At 51.0% G+C, this 22,310-nt stretch overlaps 1 protein-coding gene across 1 annotated transcript in view; it reads right to left on the bottom strand.

The window, feature by feature from the left end:
* POU2F3 (POU class 2 homeobox 3) overlaps positions 1–18,787 on the bottom strand; it is an 82,465-nt gene extending 63,678 nt beyond the window's left edge. The window contains exons 1-2 of the mRNA XM_037736749.1: positions 18,610–18,787; positions 12,500–12,568 (exon numbers count right to left, since the gene is read on the bottom strand). Coding sequence (XP_037592677.1) covers positions 12,500–12,568; positions 18,610–18,637 — 97 coding nt within the window. The 5' untranslated portion in view covers positions 18,638–18,787. The remainder of the gene's footprint in view (positions 1–12,499; positions 12,569–18,609) is intronic.
* Between the last annotated feature and the right edge of the window lie 3,523 nt (positions 18,788–22,310).

Below are 22,310 nucleotides of genomic sequence, written 5' to 3'. Positions count from 1 at the left end.
AAAGAAAAAGAAAACTGCTACAGATAGACTCTCATTTCATTCATTCCTCACAATGTCTTACAAATAAGGAAACTGAGGCTGGAGGAGGTTATGTAACTTGCCCAAGGTCATTTGCTCCAGAGCTGGAGAGAAGGAACTCAGATTTCCAAGTCGTGGCTCCGAGGTCCCTGTCTAGCCACCAGATCGCGTGGTTCACAGTGACATGCCCTGCAGTTGTTCCTTCATTTTACAGCACACTTCCATGTCCATTTTTTATTTGATCCTCATTGAGGATCTGAGGGCAGGAGTTACAGAGCTCTCCCCTCTTCTCTGGAGCGGTGTCCCTAGGGCTGGACTGCAGAGAAGAGGCGCACTCAGAGGCCCTGAGAACAGAGCAGAAACCCTTGTGGAGGAGCCAGTGAGAGGTTAGAGCCACAGAACCCCAGGCGAGGGTCACAGAGAGCCCCTAAAAGTTAGAATTGAAGGGAATGGTGACCCTGAGACGTGGCAGCAGCAGGCCACCTGATGCTGGGCCATTTCTGAGGGAAAGGTGTTGGGAGAGGGGAAGCTTTGTCCAAGGAAAGAACAAAAGAGCAGAAAGCAACAAAATGAAAGCAAAGGACAGAGGACCTGTTTCTGGGGCGGAGAAATGGCTCCTAAGGAAATATCGGCCTTGAACTCTTGCTGTGACCTTGGGAAAATCATCCCCCTTCTCTGACCCCAGTCTCCTCCCCTATAAAATAGGAAAATAGGGCAAGATCAGAGAATTTTCAAACATTTTGGCAGCAGAACACTGTTTTCAAATAATAAGGATTAATTAGTAGCTGACATTTATTGAGCATTTATTACACACCAAGCTTTGTAGTAAACATTTTATACACATGACAGTATTTAATCCTCACAACTACCCTGTGAGTGGGTGTTCTTATTATCCCCATTTTACAGATGAGGAAACTTGAGGCTCAGAATGGTTAATTACCTTGCCCAAGGTTACTGATTAATAAATCACTGGGTAGGGACTCAAGCCCACATCTGTCTACCAGCAAAGGCTGTCCATACTATAACATGTTGTCTCCAAATGAAGCCTCATATGAAGTTGCTGCAGAAACTCAAGGGTAAAAAGGACTTTTAGGTCTTCTGGAACTATACCTAACATCTAGTGTCAGTGAATCTGCCCCATCTCTCAGCACTAGGTCCTGGGAGGAGGAGGAGGTGTGTCCACCAGCTCCCTCCCCTTCTTCCTGCCATGTGCCTGCTTCCTAAGAAGCAAAGACACACTTGAGTTAGGATCAACACGAGGAGCCCACAGTGAGTGGATGTGACACATGCAGCTCCCTGGGTGGCAGAGTGGGCTTCTTGTAGGGTGACAGTCAATGAAGCATGCTTCCAACTCGAGAGTCCTGGACGTGTGTGGTGGACAAGACGGCGTGCTGATCACGAGTGAATATACAGGCAAGCCTGCCCAGGAAACAGGTTATTTCCTAACTGAGGTTCCCTGGAGTGGCGGGTGGGGCACAGCACCCACCATGTGGACACTTTGTCTTCCTGATACTAATAATAGCAAATAGCATTATCATCTGGCAGGCGCTCTTCTAAGTGCTTTACAAATGTTAACTCGTGAATCCTCACAGCAGCTCTATGCGGTAGCGACTATTATTACCCCCCGTTTCATAAAGTTACGGAGCCTTTAAGTAACTATCCCAAGGTCAGAGCAGAGGAGCCCTTCTTAACACATTAGAGACACTAAGGGGTGCAGCGATTCACACTGCTCCGAGAGCCTGACAAATACTAACTGATGTGTCAAAAGGATTAGTGTGTGCTCACAGATCCCAGCATCTCAGAGCTGGAAGTTGTTTTAGAGACCCTCAGATTCAGATCCTTCATCTTATGCACAAACTCAGGCCCCAAGAGGGACAGTAACTCATGTGAGGTCACAGGTTGGTGATGAGTCCAGAATCCATCTGTTCTCACACCTCTTCTGCCAAACAAGAGAGTGCAGGGATTCCTCTCCGGCCTCACTGAGGGACAACCTGAGACAATCAGTTCAAGGTCAGCAGAGGTAGAAAGGTGTGGACCCAGCCCAGAACCCACTCAGGGGTCCTTCCCAGGAGCTCAGACGTCCTCAGGACACCGAGGGGCTAAACGGAGCCCCGGTGCAGGAAAGGACAGAGACCTAGCCGGCTCTCCTGTGAAGTCCTAACACCAAGCCCAGAGCAGGCTCCTGGTCTCCTCCGACCAACCCCAGCTCTCTGGGCCGTGGAGATGGGGTGGGAAGGGAGCCAGCCAAGTACACACCTCCCTTTGATAACTTGGAGCCCTGGAGCCGACATTTGCCAGCCGGCTTAACCCCTTTTGTCCAAGCTTCCCTCCTCAAGAAAACCTTAATCATCCTCATTTGAATTTCAAATGACCTCTCCCCCTCCCCACCCCAACAGACTTTGAGGCAGGGATATGGAAATTCACCCTGCAGTATGGAAATCATCGCCCTATGCAAATTGGGCTCCGAGACCCCATCGTCATAGCAACCACCCAGTTTCCTCTCCTTTAGGCACCTCTCTGGGCTCCCTGGTTTAGATTTTTCATTCTTTTTTCCAGCCCAAGCAGCTGAAGGGTGGGCAAGCCCCCTACTGGGGCAGGTGAAGTGTCATGTCCCCAGGTGAAGAGCCCAGTGAGGTCCAGATATGCCAGGCCACCTGCCCACACCTCTCGTACAAACCTGGACTAGGCACACCCAGGCAAGACCAACTGCTGGTTTTTCCAGCTGGGCTAAGCCAAGGGTGGGCTAGGCTGTGGTGGGGAAGCCCGGGAGTCTGGGGGAGACCATGAGGCCCCCAGAGGTGGCAGGCAGGAGAAGAGAGACATGGGGGGCTTTGGTGGTGCCAGTGGTAGGAGATGAAAGGCAGTATGTGGAACCTGTATGTAAAATGCCATGCAAATGAACACCTATTATTTTTTGAGTCAACAACAGCACTGATGCTTTTGGTAGATGCCTGCAGCTGTTTCCCATGCTCCTGGCTTGGCACAAAGGCCTGCCCTCCCTGAGTCTCCCAGGGATCTGCTGTTACTTCAGGAGCGCCCACCAGCAAGCTTACCAGTCCAGGGAAAGCCCAAGTGGGCACTTTGAACTCTTGGTGTCTGAAGCCCATAGGAATGAAACCCAGTCACTTCTGAAGGCTCTGGTCAGCTTCCTGCCCTGTCCTGCCAGATCCCCCAGGCTCCAGTGTGGGAGGGAGAACTCCAGTAGCCCCTGGGGTGACCTCAAGCCACTCCCCTTTTAAGCATTCTCAGCTTGACTGGCCCTCTTCCTCCAAACCAAAGCCTGTGGGAGTGGGGATGAGAGGAGAGGCTCCTCCTCATCCCCTTTCCACTGCTTCCCCTCCTAGACAGTCCTAGGGGTGGGTCATCCTGTATAAGCCCTTGAGGTGGGGGAGGGGTCTACACAGACCCAAAACAAATACTGGCCCCAAGCTCCAACCGGCCATCTCTTCTGCCCACCACCACCCCCCCAACAGTTTCAAACCACCCCCACCCCCAAAGGACCCAAATCTGCCTTGAAAGAACAAACTCGACCAGAGGAGAGACGGCCTCTAGGTGCACCCTGCACTCTGGGGTCTGAAGTGTGTGTCCATTTGTCTGTGTGGGTGCTTGGGGGCTGGGTTGGGACAGGCTGAAGCTGCATTATCAGTTGCCTGGGATCTGGCTGTTTTTCAAGCCCCTAAGACTTATCCTAATTTGGTTGCTCATTTCTTTCTGAATTCTTTTTCTACTTTTTCAGCATTCTTCCACAGGCAGGTGTTCATTGCCCTAATCATTTCTGGGGTGGGGGTCGGGGGTGAACTCAAAACACTAAAAGGATTTACTCCCAGCTTGGGGCTGGGGGAGTCTGCAATTTCAGGTGCCTTAGTGAAGGACTGAGGCCCAGAAAGCTGTGGTGGCCTGAGTCTTTGGATGATGCTCAGTGCTCAGTCTCCTAGTCTGCAGGGTAGGTGGGTATCATGCCACCCCTGCCAGCAAAGGACAGACTGGGACCCCCTTCTACTGCTGGATTCCCCCATCATCATCCCCCAATATCTCCAAGAGGACATGCTAAGGAGGTCATAGGAAGATGCACCCAGGGTCGGGTGGAGCCATTGCTCATGGAGGTCACAGGAAAGGGACTTTCTAATACACAACGCAAACTCCACGAAGGTAGGGTACCAGAAGATATGGTCCAACGACCAAAGCTGGTCTGTGCACTGTTGAGGTCCAGGACCAGATATGGACAAACAGTGAGTGTGAGAATTTAGAAACGCTAGGTGGGTGCAGTGGATCACACCTGTAATCCCAGTATTTTGGGAGGCCAAGGTGGGTGGATCACCTGAGGTCAGGAGTTCGAGACCAGCCTGGCCAACATGATGAAACCCTGGCTCTACTAAAAATACAAAAATTAGCCAGGCATGTTCCTGTAGTCCCAGTTACATGGGAGGCTGAGGCAAGAGAATTGCTTGGACCCAGGAGGCAGAGGTTGCAGTGAGCCAAGATCATGCCACTGCACTCCAGCCTGGGTGACAGAGCAAGACTCCAACTCAAAAAAAAAAAAAAAAAAAAAAAAAAAAAAAAAAAAAAAAAAAAAAAAATTTAGAAATGTTAGCACATCCAAGCACTCCATCAGTGGGACCCTCCAGCTGAATTGGGTGTGAGCCCGTTTGGGCGTGGTTGAGCGTGCATGGGTGTGTGCAAGCTGCATGCTGTCGGGTACAGTAGGTCTAGGTACACGTCTGTGATGGGCTGGAAACATAAACACTGGTCCTCCACCTCTCAGACTGAGAAGCAGTGCTCTAAGGAATGACCACTCATAAACTAAGGGAACTCTGGAAGGTAAAAGATGGCTCACGGATGCCTCCTGCACCAGGTTCCCTCTCCTTTTTCTCCCTTTTGGTTGAACAGAAAAGGAGTCCACATTCTCCTGGGGGCTGCAAAGGTGGCAACTGGGGTCAAGGGGTGACCATTTGCTTAAGGAGATCTCCAAGAGGAAGAGGGAATGGCATCGGGCAGGACTAGCCCCGCTCCTCATGGCTCATCTGAACTGCATGATCCTGCCCTGCCGCTTACCCTAGTCCTGGGTGTTGGCCTGGGAATCTATAGATGAGGAAGTATCTATAGTTGTAAGTCATGGTACAGATGTGAGCTGCTGTTGTGGCTGTTTTATTTGAGAAGGTTCTCTGAGCAGTGGAGGCAGACAGGCAACTCCTGGCACCACAGGCTCTTTCCCTGCGATATCTGGTGCATGGAGCCACAGTCTGAAGCCTGAGTGGTGAATCAGCACCTATGAACTTCCCTGTCACAGAAAGCAGAAACAAGCTGGGGTGGAAGCCACCCTGAGAAGGGCAGAACAAGGCTGGGCGCGGTGGCTCATGCCTATAATCCCAGCACTTTGGGAGGAGGATGCAGGTGGATCACTTGAGGTCAGGAGTTTGAGACCATCCTGGCCAACATGGTGAAGCCCTGTCTCTACTAAAAATACAAAAATTAGCCAGGCACGGTGGCGTGCACCTGTAATCCCAGCTATTCTGGAGGCTAAGGCATGAGAATCACTTGAACCCGAGAGGCAGAGGTTATGCTGAGCCAAGATCACACCACTGCACTCCAGCCTGGGCAACAAAGTGAGCCTCCATCTCAAAAAAAAAAAAAAAAAAAAAAAAAAAAAAAAAAAAAAAAAAAGGACAGAACAAGAGACAATGGACTTACACAGCAGCATGAGGCTCTTAGGTGAGAGAAAAGAAAGGACTTCCAGGCACTAAGGATGGCATCTTGTAAGAATAGGCAGCCACACCCAGGAACAGCGGCTCATGCCTATAATCCCAGCACTTTGGGAGGCCAAGGCAGGCGGATCAGGAAGTCAGGAGTTCCAGACCAGCCTGGCCAACATGATGAAACCCTCTCTGTACTAAAAACACAAAAAATTAGCAGTGAATGGTGGCACACGCCTGTAATCCCAGCTACTTGGGAGGCTGAGACAGGTGAATTGCTTGAACCTGGGAGACAGAGGTTGCAGTGAACCAAGATCATGCCGCTGCACTCCAGCCTAGGCAACAGAGCAAGACTCTGTCTCAAAAAAAAAAAAAAAAAAAAAACCAAAAAAAAAAGAGGGAAGGGTTTTTCTTAGAGATGTAAAAAAAACAAAAAAAAATAAGTCTCTAAGAAAGTAGAGTCTCTCATTTTCCAGGGCTAGTTTTGAAATGTCTCCAAAAGAAGAGAAAGGCATGGACAAGATGTCCTGTCAAGAATTCGTATCAGGAATATCACGACCCCTCAATGTCTGGTGAGTTACAGTTTCATTCCTCTCTTCCAGTGAGGTGGGGGATGAAGCCAGTACAGACTGAGGAGCAGACGCTAGAGGCCACCTAGCCCACCCCTTCATTTTATTCCTGCTCTACCCTTCTCCTCCCATTATGACGAGGAATTTCAAGTCCTGGGCACAAGTGCATGCAGGACTTAATGATGCACTGTGAAAATTATACACCATCATACAAATACAGTTCAGACTTGCTCTGTCATTTCATCATAAAAAGGGAGTGTGAATGTGTGTGTGTGTGTGCGCGCGCACATGCTCACACATGTGCCTCATCTAGCGATGGTTGTCAGCCAGGCGTGATGGCTCACGCCTGTAATCTCAGCACTTTGGGAGGCCATGGTGGGAGGATTGCTTTAGGTCAGAAGTTCGAGACCAGCTTGGGCAACGTAGCAAGATCCTGGCTCTACAAAAAGATAATTTTAAAAAATTAGCCAGGCATAGTGGTACACACCTGCAGTTTCAGTTACTTCAGAGGCCGAAACAGGAGGATCACTCAGGTGCAGGGGTTCAAGGTTGCAGGGAGCTACGATCACCCTACCATACTCTAGTGTGGGTGACAGAGTGAGCCACTGTCTTGAAAAAACTAAATAAATAAAAATGGTTGTCAAGTACTTACTAGATTTCTCCTGTCCTCTCTGCCATCTTAAGAATAGTTTTATTAATATTTGGACTGAAAAATCACACTCATCTCTAAAAGTCTTCTGCCTCTTCCCACCTGGAACCTCACCTCTCACTTGTCATTTTCAGCTGGTTTTCTTGGAGGCAGCAGGGTCTCATTCTTTCTCTGGGACCTTATGAGAATCACCAACCTCCTGGGCCTCAGTAGTGCTTCCCTCTAAATCATTTCCGTACCTTCTGGAAGCCATGCTGAAAATCCCCAGGGTTAGGTGGGGTGACTTTCTGCAGAGGGTCCCCAAACAGCAGACTCGCCTCTGAGGTCCTTCTGCAGGGTGGGGCCGATGTGAGTCATTCCTCCTCACAGACCAGACAAGGGAGGCCAGGAAGAAAGGGCAACAGGAAGGGGTGGCTGACAAAGCCCAGTCCCCTCCCTGGTCTCTAGCTTCCCCCTTTTTCTCCTGGGCTTCCCTCTTGGGGTCCTTCCTTCCCAGATCTCTGAGCAGAGCACGGGTGCCAAGGCACTTGCTCTACAGTCCTCTGGGTTTGAAGCCCCACCCCCTGCCCCTGGTCCTAACCCCTGCCAAATGACAACTGAGCCTAAGGGATATGGGGGTGCTGGGAGGAACTGTGGCTTCTTGGACTAGATTAGTCTACCTGTGGGGGACTTGGCTCCCCTCCAGCCCCTCCGTGCCAGCCTCTATAATTCTGGCACCTCCTCTAATGCCAGCATTGTCCTTTTTTTTGTTTGTTTTGAGACCGACTCTCGTTCTGTCGCCCAGGCTGGAGTACAATGGCGCTATCTTGGCTCACTGCCACCTCCACCTCCTGGGTCCAAGCGATTCTCCTGCCTCAGCCTCCCAAGTAGATGGGATTACAGGCACGTACCATCATGCCCGGCTAATTTTTGTATTTTTAGTAAAGATGGGGTTTCGCTGTGTTGTCCAGGTTGGTCTCAAACTCCTGACCTCAAGTGATTTGCCTGCCTCGGCTTCTCAAAGTGCTGGGATTCCAGGCATGAGCCACCATGTCCGGACAGGTAACATTGTCTTATGTCCTCTGTCCCTAGTTCTCCATGTTGACTCCCAGTCTTCCTACCACCATCTTTAGGTAGAAAGTCATCAGAAAGACTCAGGCTTAGTTCTGTCATTCTCAAGGTATGGGAGCTTGGGGAAAACTAACTAAGGTTCTTTCTCATCACCAGCCTCATTTCTCCACCTGTGAGTAGGCTAAAAATACCTACTCTCATAGGGCTGTTGTTAAAGCCAAATGCATGACGTGTTTGGGAACACCCTTACAGACACACGTCACTGTTACGCAGGCAGACATGAGTTCCTGCACTAGAAGGACAACTCCTTGAGGACAGGGATGCTCTTCATCTGGGCCCAGAATCTGCCACTAAGTTATCCTCCAAAGACGCTGGTTGTACAACTACAAGCCAAGCTATGTCGGAGAAGAGGGTCAGAGCCCAAACAGAGAAGACAGCTGTGGGTGTCAGAGGAGAAAAGACTGAAAGGGAAGCTGAAAAGAAAGGAATGGGGAAGGAAAAAGGAGGGAGGGAGAGAGCTCAGAACTGAGGAAACCTGCACAAAAATGCAAGATCTGGAAACAGACAGAAAGAATTGTGAAAAGCAGAACTGTGCACACCTCCTTTAAAATTCAGCCTTTAGAGATTATCTAGTCCAAACCCTGCCTTTATGGGGAGGAAAAATAAAGGTCCATGTAGGGAAACACTTGCCAAGGTAACGTGCAGGGAGTTAATGGCAGACCCAGGATAAGAGGCTGATAGAGTCAGACAAGCCTGATGAGTTTGATTTCTGGTTATAAGCTGTGTGATACCGGGCAAGTTAGTTTCATTCTGAGCCACAGTTTACTCATCAATGAAGATGAAGTTAATCATGTCTCTATCTCGTAGCCTAATTGTAAGAATTAAATGAGATGCTGTAAATAAAGTTGCCTGCATGTGCCTGTGGTGGGAGGAGGCTCTGTGAATGTTACAGTCTCTTCCTCCTTCCTCCTGACCCTCTGTTCTTTCCTCCCTTGTGACTGAGGCAATGATGTGACCAGGCATAGTCAAAAGTCACAGGGTTAGCTACATCTGCACTTGGGGGTTGTCAGTTACAGACCTGGGGGCTTTTGGAATGTGGGTAAGGCTATATTCTCAACAACCACTTAATTGAGAACAGAAAGAAATTGTTGTCAGCCTCAAGAATGGAGTAAAGGCTGGGCACAGTGGCTCATGGCTGTAGTCTCAGCTACTTGGGAGGCTGCAGCAGGAGGATCCCTGGAGCCAGAAGTTTGAGGTTGCAGTAGCCATGATTGTACTACTGCACTCCAGCCTGGGCAACAGAGGGAGAACCTGTCTCAAAAAAAGAAGTGGAGGAAAAGTAACAACAGTTAAGGAAGCAGTAGGTAGGAAAGACAGAAAAGCTGATAGTTCAGAAACGTAGAAAGAGGAAACAGTACGGGTCGGGTGCGGTGGCTCACGCCTGTAATCCCAGCACTTTGGGAGGCCGAGGTGAGTGGATCACAAGGTCAAGAGATGGAGACCATCGTGGCCCACGTAGAGAAACCCCATCTCTACTAAAATACAAAAATTAGCTGGGCGTGGTGGTGCGTGCCTGTAGTCCCAGCTACTCGGGAGGCTGAGGCAGGAGAATTGCTTGAACCCAGGAGGCGGAGGTTGCAGTGAGCCGAGATTGCGCCACTGCACTCCAGCCTGGCACCTGGTGATAGAGTGAGACTCTGTCTCAAAAATAAATAAATAAATAAATAAATAAAAAGAAAAAGAAAGAGGAAAGAGTACTGAACCGGGGCCCTGAGCTTTGACTGGTCCCTTGTGCTGCTGCAAAGGAATTCTGAGCTCTTGGGCAACTTATTCTTCGTCTGTGCCTCGGCTGCCTCACAGGCCAGAGAAAGGAAAGGATGTACTGCCCAGCCAGGTCTCCACCAGTCAGGAGGTCTGTGTCCAGCCCTGAGAATGCTCCCCTGGGCATTGCTGGCCATTGTGAATGGGAACGTTTACCTCCCTTTCCCAGATCCTACCCCCAATATCCCTTGGGGATTTCACACAGCACAGAGGGTGCTCTCAGGGAGCTGGGGCTTTCTAAGTCACCTTTGTTTATAGTTCCTTTAAAACCCAGAGACAAACCACCCCTTAATTCATACACTGCTGAGAAGGTGAATCTGCCTTTTAAAATCCAAAGGAAGCCATTAAACCAAGCTGGTAACCATTGTGACTCATAATAAGCTTTCTTCTGTAAAAAAATGAGTCAGAACGACTTTCCAGGAAGTTTGGTTACTTTAATTAGCCACCTCTTTCTTCTTGCCCTTAAAAACATGCAGTAATTTGAAGATCACCTAAGTATTGATGCTACCAGCCAGGGAGCCCTCAAGTGAAAGATCTCCTGGTAATAGCAAAGTTCCAGACATCACTGGCTCCTTGGAGCTGAAAAGGGACCCATGCAGAATCCTTGCCTAAATGGTGAAGGCAGCAAAACCAATATTCCAGGCTGAGGCACTGGCCGGAGTAAAGCGGGGAATGAGCCAGAAATACTCAGCAGCAATGATTATTCCAGAATCTTAATGACGATTACAGCTGCCATGTGCCAAGCACTGTGCTAAGGGCTTGAGACATCATCTCAAGTAACTCTGAACCCACTCTGTAAATTGGGCATTACTTTTCCCCCTTTACAAAAGGGACAAGGATAAATTTGCAGGTCATGCAGCCAGTAAGCAGCAGAGCAAATTTCATCCCGGGTCTGTCTGATTCTAGATCCATACTCTTCAAAGGTCATCCGTTCCCACCTCCTAGGGAGGCAAAGGGGCTGGTCATGTATTGAACTGGCTGAACTGGCAGTAACCCAAGGTAAGAGACAGATTCGGAAGGTCTTAGCGGATGTCTGGATTCTTTCTCTCTTAACCTACTTTATGGAAGCCAGATTACTCAGATTGACCATAACACACTAACCTTCCTAACGCTCACCAGGATCTGAACTTCCTCCCTTTCCTGGCTCCCCTTTCAGGGTTCTACGTGGCTCATTCTCACTCCTAACACTGTTACCCTGACTTGGTCACAGTGACAGAACACCAGTGCAAGCTGGTATGCGTGGTCTTCTTCCCAGGCAGACACTCTCTTAGTTGTGCCCCCACACACCTGGGGCAATGGGCCCCAGGTAAAAGGAGTTGGCTCCAACCAGCGTGCTTCCAAAAAAGGGCTATCCAGCTTCTCTGGATAATGGCTCCTGGGCTGATTTTTCTCATGGGAAGGTGTCAGTGTGGGGACTGTGTCTGTCACTCTCTAGCTGAACTGAATTTAAAGTCTTGCTCAGGTTTTTGAGTTAAAAGGAAATCTTGTTCTCAACTGGGAAGAACAGGTGCCCCTCTCCACAGACCCTTAGTAAAACGTATTCTGCTAATTAATCAATTTAAACATGAGTGTGACCGGCCCACATTCTCCTCAGTCTGGCTGCCTCTGTACATAAACAAAGCAAAATAGAAAGACTGTAGCTTGATGTGTATTACTACCCATGCAACTAGACATTGTTTCAGTATGAAACTGGGGAGCAGAAAAGTTTATGGCAAATGCATATACTGTGGATGTCCCCCGCACACCAAGACCCCCAATTATCTTGTCCCTGATCCTGAATCTCATAGCTTCAAGAATGGAACTAGACCTCTCTAGAAGACTTGAAAAAGATTTTAGCTCTGGGGGACATTGATTCTCTTCCACTTCTAATTTCTGTGTCTCTAATAATCCAGATGAAAGACTAATTGAGGTCTGGCTGGAATGCTATTAAAGTTATTTGGTGATGTTACAATTTATACTCATCTTTAAGTTATTTTTAATTATATGGAGCTTTCAAAGCAAGGCTTGGACTATGGAGGTAAACATAGAGAGCTATGAAACTTTCTTTTCAATTCCTTCTTCTTCTCACCTTTTTTTGAGACAGGCTCTCACTCTGTTGCCTAGGCCGGCCTCAAGCTCCTAGGCTCAAGGAATCCTCCCACCTTGGCCTGCTGAGTAGCTGGGACTACTGACTTCCTTTTTCTCTTCTTTACAAAGCAAAGTCATCTCCAGGCACCAAGACTTCCTCTCTGAGCCTATTTGCCACCCACATGCACATTATTTGGAAGAGAAGCATTTGTCCACAGGCCTCTTTGGTTAGTGCCTTGAGTAGGGCTACAGAGGTATCTGGGGCTAAAAGGCACTGGTCCCCATCTACGAAACACAGGTTCTGCCTCTGCCAGTCACAGCAGTTTAGAACACAGCTGCTCCTGAACCTTTTTGGTTTTGCTGTGTTTTTAAGGATCTGGTCCCTTCCTAGCCTAGTTCCAGAGGTTTTGTTCTACTGTGGAGCGATATCTACTGTTCAAAGGCTCCAGAATCATATCCCATGTCTTCAGGGAATTCCCTTAGTTCCTAAGACCTAGCTTTGAGGTCTGGTTGGCTGAAAGACCAAGCAAGAAGAGAAACCAGTTGTTCAACAATTCCCAACAACTCTCCCCACCCCCACCCCCACCCCCCGCCCCCACATTCCAGCTCTATCCCCCAGAAGAGAAGACCCTTACCTGGCTCCACCTGGCTGAGAGAGCTGCGAGCATCCGTGGAATCGGCTACATCCCCACTCATCTTGATATCTGCAGGGAAAACACAACTGATTTTAATAACAGGTCACAATTTTTCTTGCTATGACATATGTGGCTTTAACTAAATAGCAAAGATGAATGTGTAATTACAACAACCATCAGACTTTCAAATTCCTGATTCCCGAACATACAACCATTAGAATATTCATAAGCCTGGGGGCACGGATCCCCTCCTCCCGTGCTCGCCTCCTCTCCTTGCCTTTCTCTTCCCCTTTCCCCGATGCCACTGCAGGGTCTCTCACCTTTTGCATCATTCATGGCCATTTCCTTCTATCACCAGGACTCAGTTGGTAAAAATTTAACAAGCGGGTGGAGGGGACACTTCCCATTTCCAACACTCATTACCTTTGGGATCTGAGGAATTTATTTTATTTTTAAATAGCAAAAGGATTATCCCTCCCACCCTGCCTCCCCAGCTCTGTTTCCCACAATAACCCCATCCTGGAAGGTAAGAGTACCCTTAAACCAGGCTCGCCCTTGTCACTTTTCTTCCCCGTGTCCTGCCCCGGTACTCTGTCCCGTCTCAGAGGTCAGCCCACTGTCTGGGGAACAAGCCCTAGCTCCTGTGTTGTCCTCCTTGGAGATCCTGTCCTTTGGGGATCCTTACCTTCTCTCCTACTCCTTCAACTGGCTCAGTGAGAAAGGGATGGCAGCCGGTCAGTGCCCCACAGAAAGAGAATACCTACACCAGGCCCCTGGCTCAGCCCCCAAGTGCTGCTGGTCCGGCCTCTCTGCCCTGCTTCGTTTCAATAAATTAAACATTTACCCTTAACAGACAGCTGCCACCACCTATGTGGGAGGCCCCTGAGTCTCCTCTTGGGGTCAGCAGGGGGAAGAAAAGAGACAACTTTGAACCAACTCTCTCTCCGCTCCTCTCCTGATTAAACCACCCAAAGACTGAAGCCTTAAAGACAGAAGAATATTTTATTCAAATCATGTTGACCCCCACACCCCGCTTCTCTGGGGCAGCACTTTAACTCTTTGGAACCAGATAAAGTCTTGGTGAGCCAATTTGCATACTCGGCTCCGCAGCCAATCCCAGTCAAGCAGGCAGTCTTAATTTGCATCAGGTAATCAGGCAGTTGGCAGTCTGGACGCCGAGGTCTGGAGATGATCGGGATGAGGAAAGACGGTGGGCCTGTGCCCCAAGAAAAGAGGGCAGAAAACCTGCTTTTTCTTTTCGTGTGTGTGAGGCATGAAGTGTGCGGCTCCGGCCGAGGTGCACACCTCTGGAGGGTAGCAGCTTCGGTGCCAAACAAGACGGAGACTGGGGATCCAGAGACTGACAGCCTAGAATACCCCAGAAGTAGTGGAGAAAGTGAGGAGTCACTGTGGTTTCAGGAATTTCTCGAGACCAGCCAAATTGAGGGAAGACTCCAAGGTCAACACTTAGAGCTCCATGGAACACTGACCAGACAATCTACACTGCACTTTGTGATCACAGAGCTCTAAGAAAGACCCTGCCGCCTTCCCCCGCCCTCCCTGCACCAGTGCATGTGTTTAGGGAGGGGTTTCTTGAGTCTCACCTCGGTCCATCCTGCTGCAGTCTCAAACTTTCTGTATAGTTTGTCATGCACGAATATGCAGAATAACTACCGTGGACCACCCATTTGCAAAGGGCCTCTGTGGCTGCTGGCCTTCTGTTCCGATGGAGAAACGGGCTCCCCTGTCCCACCCATGAAGTACTATCCCCCGGGAGCTGGGCATTGCCTAACGCAGATCTGCTCAGCTCAGACTTCACCGCGGGGATTCTTCAACAGTGCTGAAAAAAGGCCCTCAGAGAGAGATAGCTGGAAAGGTGCAGAGGAAGTTCTCCCCCGCCAGTGGTTTCAATTTGCTTCATCGGCACAGGGATTCAGAGCATGGGATTTGGCATCAGACAAACCTGGATTTAATCTCAATGCCATCACTAACTAGCTGGGGGACCCTAGCCACATACTCGAATGTGAATTTTCTCACCTAAAAATGGGACTAGTGATACATACTTCCCAGGGGTTTTGTGCGGATTAAATTAAATACTGAATGAAAACTGCCAGCAAAGAAGTTCCAGGCACAAAGTCAGCACCTAATAAATGAGCTAATTAAACAGACACTTAGGCTTAGGTGCTAGTCCCTTTCCCTTCCTGTCTTATTCTCATGCCCCTCCATTAACCCCTTGCCCCATTACAAGGAATAGCTTTGGTTTTCTGTCTCAGATAATTTGTCCTTTATCTGGGAGACTATTAGGATTCTCCAGATTCTGACTTCATAGAAAAAGTGTTCATGAAGACAGGAAAAGGTTAAGAGGCAATGAGGCTGGGATGATGACCAGAGTCCCTGAATCAGCTGATTACAAACTCCAGACACTTAAGAAGGTACTTCTTTAGCTAAACTGTAATCTTATTCCTAGAACCCAAATTCTCCTCCAACACCCATTCCCCTTCAAATACACCTAAAAGCTATCTCATTCATCCTTTAAGTTAGCCTAAAATTTAGTCTAAAAATAACTTTTAAAAGCATCAACCCCCTCCCCTCCTCATCTGCCATGATGTCTACTCATTTGATGTACCATTATGGGAGCAACAAGATGGCACTTGAGGATTGGAGGGGCAGGGTGAGATGACCTGTCAAACCTCTTCTTGAGTCCCATAGGATGCTAAGACACTGAGAACCTGTTCCTGTTGGGTAGGAGGTTGAGGCTGATGGGTGGGACGAGCTTTTGGGTCTCAGCCTAGACATGGGCCAACACCGAAACTCCCTGAGACGCTGTAACCCTTCACCTGTCGGACAGCACTTGCCAGGGGTGAGTGAGAGAGGTGTGGGGTGGGGCCAGGCTCCACTGTGTTATCTCAGCCAGAGACTAAGTAGGCTCCTTGCCATCACTCCCTTCCCTGGGGAGGCTCAGCTACTCTGTGTTAGAGCCCAGATGCCAGCCACAGACCCTCACCTGTCCCACTCAGCACCATCACACCCTGAAGTTAGTCTTGACTTGACCAGGAGTGACCCCTCCTTAGACATCTGTGGAGCCCTGGGAGGAAAGCCTGAGAGGCAGTGCTCCCCCCAGGCTGCAGGCTGAGGGCCCTGGACCTCTTGGGACCAGGCTACTCAGGGAAAGCAGAAGCCACAGCCCTCTCTCCTAGTGTCCATCTTCATGTTATTGGAAGGACAGGAGCTCCCTCTGGCTCCTCCCTCAATACCTGCTCACATACCTGCTTCCATCAGGAGACATCAAAGGACCCACCAGCCCCACTTCTGAGCCAACCAAGACTCCAACTCTCCCCCAGAGGAGACTTCTCTCATTTCTTCTCACTCCCACCATCAGGCCCTTCCAACCCAAACACAATTCCTGAGCTCTAATTGGCATCCGTCTGTGAGACTCAGCCCCTCTTTCCCAACCTTGATGGGGAACAGCTCACAGTGAGGAGAAGGGCAGAAAAAGAGACACCTGGGGCAAACCAGGTGTGCCCCCGCCAGCTGGCTTCCCACTGTTTTCCTTTGTTTCTTATCGGCCTCCCTAGCTGGCCACTTCTGGTCTACTCCTGCCTGTTTTTAGCCAGGGAGCAAGGAACCCCTTCTTGCTTCGGAGACCCTGTGTCTGGTGACCTTCTGCCTGCTCAGATCTTTGTGCTTCTATGTGAAAGATGCTCTATAAAGTACAAGGTGTGAGGCTCCAGGCAGACCTGAATCAGGGCTTGTACCCAGGTTATCAGAGCAAGACAATTGGTGCTGTGCGCGTGGGGTCCTAGGAGTGGAGGACCTGGGAGCAAGCCTTTGCCCTAGTTTGTGTGCTCCTGTTCCTCCTCCTTCCACCATCCAAACTCCTCCAGTAAATCAATTAAGGAGGAGACCCCAAGGGCCCAGGCCTGAGAATTCACAGGGGAAGTACAGTTTATCAAGATCAGTAGCATGCAGGATTACCGTTGGGGTGGGGGGAATAGGACTTAAAAAAGACCACATTTCCACAAAGAGGATCCTGGACAAAGGGGCCCTAGGGAGGGACCTATAATGAAATATGCCATAGAGGGAAGAGCGACCCACCTTCACAGACCCCACAGCAGGGCACGCACTGGAAGACCCTACAAAGAAGACCTCGAACCGAAAAGCCCACCAGGAGGATCCAGGAAAGAGAGTCCTGTAATAGAGACCCAGTCGGAGAGAGACCACAGGAAGCTCCAGATTCAGAGACCTCTGGAGGTGCCACTGAAGGGGAACCCTCAGACACTCCAGAGGGGCCAAGACCCAGAAAATGCACAGGGAGGCCAGACAGCCCTGATGGGGAATGGGCTGAGGAGGAAGCAGGCAAATGGAGAGAGATGAATCAGTGACTCTACCCCCAGATGGACGGAGATGCCACCCTGAGGAGTCACCCCACCTGGCGTTTAGCTCAGTCCCCCCATGTGTCAGGAATCCCTGCTCACAGGGACAGGCGGGAGAAGGTGTCTGGGCTTCTGAGAAGCATCAGCCAGGAGCTCACTACTGGGGAAAGCAGAGGGGGTTTGACCCTGTCTCAACCTCATCCTCCAGGGCTCCCTGCTATATCCTCTTAGCCCCCAGGCTGCTTCTCTGCTGGGTCCCAAATGTCCCACCCCCTCCCACTTCTGCAGAGTGGGGGCCTCCAGTAGACAAGGAGGTGGAGAACCCCCAGGAAGTCTGTGATCTTGGTCCCAAAAAACTTCTTATCCACTGCTAGGCCCACCTTTCTGAAGAGTCTTGCTCCTATTCAAACCCTGGCTTCCTCGGCGGGAAGTGAAGAGGAGAGCACCTACTTGGGGATCTGCCCCCAGGTATGCCCAGTCTAGAAACAGACTTTCCCCAGACACTGGATGACACCCAGTTGGATGCTTTCTTCCGCCTCACCTAGCCCTTCTGGCACGTCCTAGGGAGCCACTCAGCGCCAACATCTCACTGCCAGCCTGCCTCTCACTCAGCCCTGCTGGGAAATAGCATCTGGGGGAACTGGGCACTCCAGGTCCCCTCCCTCCAGGCACTCACTGATGCTTGCTTTCAGGCTGGGTAGGCCACAGTAAGGGCCAAATCCTGCAGCCTGCTGTGCTTCTTGGGTGGGTCTGGAAAATTGCCTCCTTCCCACTCTCCCAGAAAGGAGGCTAGGTAACAAAATTCCCATCAACAGCCCCAAAACCCTAAAGAAAGATCACTGGGTCCTGCTCACTTTGAGAGTAAGTTGCTGGGTTAGAAATGGCCAGGGCAGGTACAGCTTTCTTCACCTGTTCTTTGCTCAGGCCCTGTGACCTCCAGAAGGCCCACCCCAACACCAAGCTCCAGGCCAAGACCAACCCGGCTGACTAGTAGCTCCTGCCTTAGCCCAGCTGTGGAAGGAGGCACAGCAAGGTGAATGGAGAGGCTGGGTTCACTCCATGTCCATCTCTCATTCATTCACGTAGGGAACCCTGACTCCAGGCAAAACATTTGCATCTCCTCGGGTTCCACCCCTTAGGGAAGAAAGGCATGGGACACGGGAAGAAGGCACACCAGAAGATGTGCCTGTCACCATCGGCTCTCAGACACATGGGAGCATGGCCCCTGCCCCAGGTGCGCCTCTGTAATTGCGCCACCCCACCCACTTCTCCTAAGCTCCCCACCACATAAATGCTCACTTTGCCTCCATTTCACACATATACCTGGGCACCAACACACAGCATGTGGATACCCGCATTTCCCTCACTTACACACTCCCAGGTCCACACCCCTGGCTGAGTGAGTGAACCACCCAGCGCCTGCAACCTCCTGAGACTATGATAGTTCAGCACACCAAGTCCCACGCAACTGTCACTCCCCAGATCAGGGGGCTTCAAAGCCATCCCACCCTCTACCAGACCCCACCCTCATTCTTTTCTAGGGGATCTTATCCCAGACCCCTCCCTTTAGTCCCCAGACACTGACCCGCGCCCGCCCCAGGACGACCCGCTATCCACAGCGCCCTCTCCTGGCCGCTGGGAAACAAGCCCCCCTCCCCCACCAGAACGGTGCCCCTCTCCCTCGCCCCTGCTCACACGCGGTGACACCTGTCAGAGCTCATTCCCTCCGGCCCTCACCTGTGTGCAGGGACTCCAGATTCACCATCCTGCCCCAGGCGGGGCCAAAGCCAGCGCCCCCCCAGGCCCCTCGCGTCTGCCCCAGCCTGGCCCCCTGCGAAGCCAGGGTCTCCTTCTTCCAGCCCCCGGCCGCCGCCGCCGCCGCCGCGGGAGCCACTGCCGGAGCCGTCGCCGCCACCGTCGCGCGCTCCGCTGCTCCGGCCCGGGCAACACTCGGCGCCGCCAGGATTGCCACACTCCCCAGGTGAGCACGCGGCGCGGGGCGGGGGCCGCTGGCCACGCCCCCTGGCAGGGCCCCCGCGCCTGGCCCCGGGCCCATGCAAAGCAGCGATTTGCATACGTGGAGCTCGGGACCTGGGGAGGGGGCCAGGGGTGCTGCCGGGGCGGGTCTCGATCCTGCGGAACACCTGCCTGCTCCAACCCCGCATGGCAGCACCTCCCCACCGCTTGCCCGCCGCGACGTGAACTCCTGGTCCTGCTCGCCCTTTTTAGGAAGCCCTGGCAGGTTCTCCAGCCTGAACTCGAGCTTCCTTCTAGACAGATCCTGAAGTGTAAGCCCTGCTAGGAAGCTAGAGTGTTTGGCGAAGTCGCGGGGATCTGCCGGAATCTCACCTCTCAACCGCTTACCAGCAGTATGGCTGGGACAAGGTTTTTCACCTCCCTGAGCTCGTTTTACTCATCTGTAAAATGGGGCGGGTGCGAATTGACTTCTCTGTGGAGCTGAGCAGGTGGCCAAGCTCACCTAGCCCCCATGGCATCCTCACAGCATTGTGGGATTTAGACAGGGTGCAACTTATTAGCACAGCTTCCAGGCGCACACAGCTGCTTCCTGCTTGCCCCTTGAAGTCTCCTGTCCCAGGTCCCAGGTTGCTGTGTGGCTCTATGAGAGGATAGATATAGAAGTTACCAGTGCCCGGGCTTTTGGTGACAGCCACCTTTCAGAGCTGGGAAGTGACTTGCTCAAAGGTTCATGCTTCCCTAGTGACAGAGCCTGGCTGGAATCAGGTCTCTGGACTCCCACTCCAGTGCTCTTTGCAGCACCCATCATAGGCTCACCCCTTTCTCTCCCTCTCTTCAAGTCCCAGTAAGTGGTTCTGTCACCCAGGGATGGTCTGCATGGAAGCCCATAAAGCTGTGTGCAGACAGGAGGGCAGGGCTTCGCCTTCCTTCCTAGACAGGACTCCTCATGAGTGTCTTCCCCTTAGTCCCGCCGGCTACTTCCTGCGCACAGAACAGGTCCTGGGTTTTCCTGCCTCTACACCTTGTTTACAGTGTCCTTTCCTCCTGGCACGTCCGTCCCACCGTGCACCACGATCATTACCCTGATAACACCCAGCATTTGGTGTGCTTTCACTGTGTGCCAAGCACTGAGCTGACCAATACTTGAAAGGAATCTTTCGTGCCTTTAATTCTTGTTTAGTCCTCCCCACAACCTGTACATTGTATTAGGACTATTGCCATTTTTTTTCTGCGATGGAGTTTCTCTCTTGTTACCCAGGCTGGAGTGCAATGGCATGATCTCGGCTCACTGCAACCTCCGCCTCCTGGGTTCAAGCAATTCTCCTGCCTCAGCCTCCCGAGTAGCTGAGACTACAGGTATGCACCACCATGCCCAGCTAATTTTTTTTTGTATTTTTAGTACCGACGGGGTTTCACCATGTTGACCAGGATGGTCTCGATCTCTTGACCTCGTGATCCACCCGCCTCGGCCACCCAAAGTGCTGGGATTATAGGCATGAGCGACCGCGCCCAGCCAAGTTCCATATTCTTAACAGCCTTTGTGGCAGGTTCTGGGGGCCTTTTCCTAGCTTCCCTCCTGGTTGATAACTGATCAATTGCTTCATTCTGTTGCCCCCACCCCACCACCTAGAACAGGGCTGGACGCGCAAAAGGTATCAGAAAGTGTTCCGTGGGTGCTACGGTGGCCCCAGAGGAATAGGAAGCATTTAAGTGCTTCCTCAGATCCACGTACACCACCTCCCCAGTCACATGGACCTCTCCTCCCCAAGATCCCGAAAAGACGGGAGGAGATGACCTTTTTCTTGTTGCTTCCGGCTGAGGAAAGAGAGCAGCAAGGGCTTCTTGGAGGCCCAAGGGGTCCCTCTCAGGACACTCTCAGCCTCTGTTCCTTCCTTCCCTCCTCTTCAACACTCCCCCCCGCTCCCACCCCCTTCCCGCCTTGTCTTCTCCCCAACATCAGGTTTGGCCGCTTCCCTGAAGTCCATTTCTTACCTACAGCTGCACTCACCTGCCATCATTCAGGAGGAACGCCCACACACAGCTTATATACCCCTGTGTGCTTGTGATTTCCATATGTCTATCTGCATATTATTTACGTGGCCATGTGCACCGAGGGTCTCATTCTCTGACCACCATATCTGGGGCCTGTTGCCCTTTTTCGTGTGTAGTCACATTTCTTCTCTGGGCTTTAGTTTTCCAAAAGTTAGAGAGGCTCATATTTGACAATTCTGAACGGGCTTCTGGCTCCAGCAGCCTAGGAGTCTGGGGTTCTGAGGGGAATGGGGAGATGGAGTTTGTGTGGGGAAAGGGTGGGAACTGAGGCACAGATAGCACCTTGGAGGTTCACGGTTGGAGGCACAGCTGTGGGTTCCACAGTTGGAGTGTGGAGGTGGGAGGATGAAGGGGTCAGAAGGGGCCGGGTGGGGAGAGGATAGCAGATACCCCCTCACATTCATTCTTTTACTCATTCACGCAATGAACTGTGCTTCACGCTGAACACACACCTTATTTTAGTCGCTGCAACTTTAGATGGAAGGTACAATTGCTAGCCCTCGGTAACAGATGAGGAAACTGAGGCTCGGAGAAGTAAACGCAGCTAGTAGACTACAGAGTCAGCATTTAGACCCAGGGCTGCTTGTCATGGAACCCCTCATTTGAGGGACCTGAGGCCCACATGGAGGGGAACTTGCTCCAGAGAACAGAACAAACAAATGGCTCAGCAGAGACCTTTCAGTATTCCCTGCTCCTCCTTCATATGCCCTTTCTGAGGCATAGAAGGCTGGAGTGCCCTCTAAGTCCCATGTGTGGACGGAGGTGAGGGGGGATGGTGAGCAATTTTGATTCCTTCTTTCTCCTACTTACTCACAGATCATTTCAATTAGATGGGATAGAATGGGAATGTAGAGAACTCCTTCGTCCCTACCTGCTTTCCAGTTTTTGTAGCCTCTATGATACCAGCTTCCTGAGCCTTGGGCTGGAGCAAGGTAGGTGTAAAGTATCAGCTTCCCTGAGCCTGATACGCCTTGTCCCTGTTTAGCTTAGGAGAGGAAAAGCTGTGGGGAAGAGAGAGAGGGAGATAGGGGATTGCCTGGAGGTTAGAAAGGAACAGAAGAAAGAAAGGGAAAAAGAAGCCGGGACAGGAAATTTCTGTGCCTTTGGACATCAAAAGAGCTATATGCAAAGGAATGCAAATGAAATGCAAATCACGTCTCTCTCCCTCCCTTACCCCACCTCTCTCAACAGCTGGAGGACTTTTTTCAGAGTAGCGGAAGCCTTACTTCGGGATGCTGTGGTTCTGAAACTGTCATCAACTCTGACCCCTCCCCAGGTCCTCCTGGGCCTCCTGGAGTGACATCTAACCCCCTGGCTGCACTTCTAGGGAGTCACTAGTGCCCCAGGCTCCATTTCTACTTGAATATATCATCAGCTTATTTTGTTTCAAGGACAGAAGGCTCGCCGGG

Source organism: Cebus imitator, unplaced genomic scaffold (genome assembly GCF_001604975.1).
Source record: "Cebus imitator isolate Cc_AM_T3 unplaced genomic scaffold, Cebus_imitator-1.0 Scaffold28, whole genome shotgun sequence".
Taxonomy (NCBI): domain Eukaryota; kingdom Metazoa; phylum Chordata; class Mammalia; order Primates; family Cebidae; genus Cebus; species Cebus imitator.
The sequence above is the reverse complement of the archived record's forward strand: the minus strand, read 5'-3'. Positions and strand labels throughout refer to the sequence as shown.